Source organism: Bison bison, unplaced genomic scaffold, assembly GCF_000754665.1.
Source record: "Bison bison bison isolate TAMUID 2011002044 unplaced genomic scaffold, Bison_UMD1.0 scf7180017864374, whole genome shotgun sequence".
Lineage (NCBI taxonomy): Eukaryota > Metazoa > Chordata > Mammalia > Artiodactyla > Bovidae > Bison > Bison bison.
Genome location: NW_011494946.1, coordinates 3,150,352 through 3,152,628, shown reverse-complemented (window position 1 = coordinate 3,152,628; position 2,277 = coordinate 3,150,352). Strand labels below are relative to the sequence as shown.

At 33.6% G+C, this 2,277-nt stretch overlaps 1 protein-coding gene across 1 annotated transcript in view; it reads right to left on the bottom strand.

Moving 5' to 3' along the window:
• Positions 1-2,277, bottom strand: part of TBC1D5 (TBC1 domain family, member 5) — a 540,661-nt gene that overhangs the window by 355,485 nt on the left and 182,899 nt on the right. Inside the window, exon 4 of the mRNA XM_010856750.1 lies at positions 1,170-1,301. Coding sequence (XP_010855052.1) covers positions 1,170-1,266 — 97 coding nt within the window. The 5' untranslated portion in view covers positions 1,267-1,301. The remainder of the gene's footprint in view (positions 1-1,169; positions 1,302-2,277) is intronic.

Sequence of the window (2,277 nt, the reverse complement as noted above, 5' to 3'; positions counted from 1 at the left end):
GCAGAATGATCTGACTTATTTAATTAAGAGTACTTCTTAAAGGTATGACATTTAAGAAAAAAAGCATCACTAGGGATGACTGTATCGTTCTCACCACTAAAATTCTTTAAATGCTGAAACTAAACAGTAACATTTTTTTCATACTATCAAAACCTTAAATAGCAGTTTAAATAGAAGCAAATATAAAAATAAAATCATGAAAACAAGCTGTACACTATTTTCATTAAAAACAAGGGCATTTGGATGATGTGGAATGTATTAAAGATGGACAAAACAACATCTACACACTCCATAAACCCAAGAGCTTGTGTGCTAAAGAAATAGTTACGTTTAGGAAATCAACTTTTTTTAATTCCCAAAACATTACTTAATGCAGACCTTTACATCAATATAGGAAAAAAAACTATCTGAAGTATAGAAAACATATGTGAATGACTTTGACTAAGTATAATTTCTTAAAATAGATCTTACAATCCTGGTATATGTATGAGTGAAAATGTACAAGTAGTTACTTGAATCATGAATCGACTTCAGCAAATATTTAGTTGAAATAAGGATAAAGCTTCAAGAATTGTCACAAACTTACTCTTTCCTTCTAAGATACTATGTTATCATTAATATTGAGAAAATACTATAAAGCTCCAATACATACACATTTAATACATTTTTCTAGGGTAGGCCCTAACAGAGTTGATCTCTTAACAATTTCCATACATAGATATTTAAAAGAAAAACACAAATTTCAATTATTAAAAAAAAAGAGAAGAATCAGGCAAGTCTTTTACCCTATAATAATCTCAACTTGCTGAAAGAAAGAAGAAAAATCCCCACAAAAATGAACACCAAAGGTTTAGACATCTTTAGAAGATGTTTCACACAGACCATTTTGTATTTCAAAATTCTTATGCTGAAGTAATGAAGCGTTTAAGTTTACGGATTTCTTTTTTTTTTTTTAAGAATGACAGTGCATTAAACATGGGCTAAGGCTAATGTGTCTACAATTAAAAGCTGGCGCTCAGTGTCACAGCGCTCCATATCTATCCAGCAAAATGGTCTTAAAAGTTCTTCTGTGCAGCCTCATCTAGAGGAAGACGTCTAGGGCGGGGCTAGCTGGAGACCCGCTGCCAACTTTCCCAGCAGCTCAGCAGTTATCCGCGCAGGAAACTCACCTCCAGGCTGGTCTGGGTAGCTCGACAAAGGGTCAGTGCCCACCTCTTGTTCTTCTGGCTGCAGAGGATGTCTAGTTTCAGACAAGGAATGATACATTGTGAGAACTGGACAATGTCACCAAAAGTGCCCACCTGGAAGACGAAAAATACGGAGAAAAATGATACTCTTTTTCCTGCCTTGACTAGGAATAAATGCAAAACTGAAATGATTAAGTGAGCATTACAAACATTAACAAGCTTTCTACAGGATCCAGGGACTTTTAATACACACTAGTAGGAAAGAAGTGAAAAAGTAGCACTAAATTTTCTTTTTAAAAATTATTTTCCAAATCTGAACTTCACTGGTAATCTTTACCTCAACATTCTATTACATATGTCTGCGGTATACTCCTGCACAAAAAGCTGAATTGTAACTTAAACCATTGTCACATTTATAATACCCTTCATCTTGCTGGCAAAATAATACACATTTACCATAGGAACTTTCAAAATATAGAAAATATAGCTAACTAAAATTATTTGTAATTGTATTAGCTGAAAACACCAGTTAACATTTCAATTTATTATATGTATTCTTTCTTTGTTCTGAGCATTTAAAACCCGTAGTTTTAATGTGATCCACCGTGTTAAGTATACTGATTACATAAATTGGCGTATCTTCCTTCCCATTAAAAAGTCTACATTATCACTTCTAGTGGATCCCTAGTATTCTATTATATAGCTGTAACAATTCTTTATTAGTAAACAATCAGGATGCTTTCAACTGCCCAACACTATAAACAGCCTCACAATGAATGTCTTTCATTAATATCTCTGTACTGTATCCATGATTATTCCCCTTCAGGATAAATTCTTATAAGCATAATTACTGAACCAAAGCATGTATTTTTTTTTCTTTTTTTTTTTTTCAATGCCATTCTCCCAAATCTTCCCACCCTCTCCCTCTCCCACAGAGTCCATAAGACTGTTCTATACATCAGTGTCGCTTTTGCTGTCTCGTATACAGGGTTATCGTTACCATCTTTCTAAATTCCATATATATGCGTTAGTATACTGTATTGGTGTTTGTCCTTCTGGCTTACTTCACTCTGTATAATAGCTCCAGTTT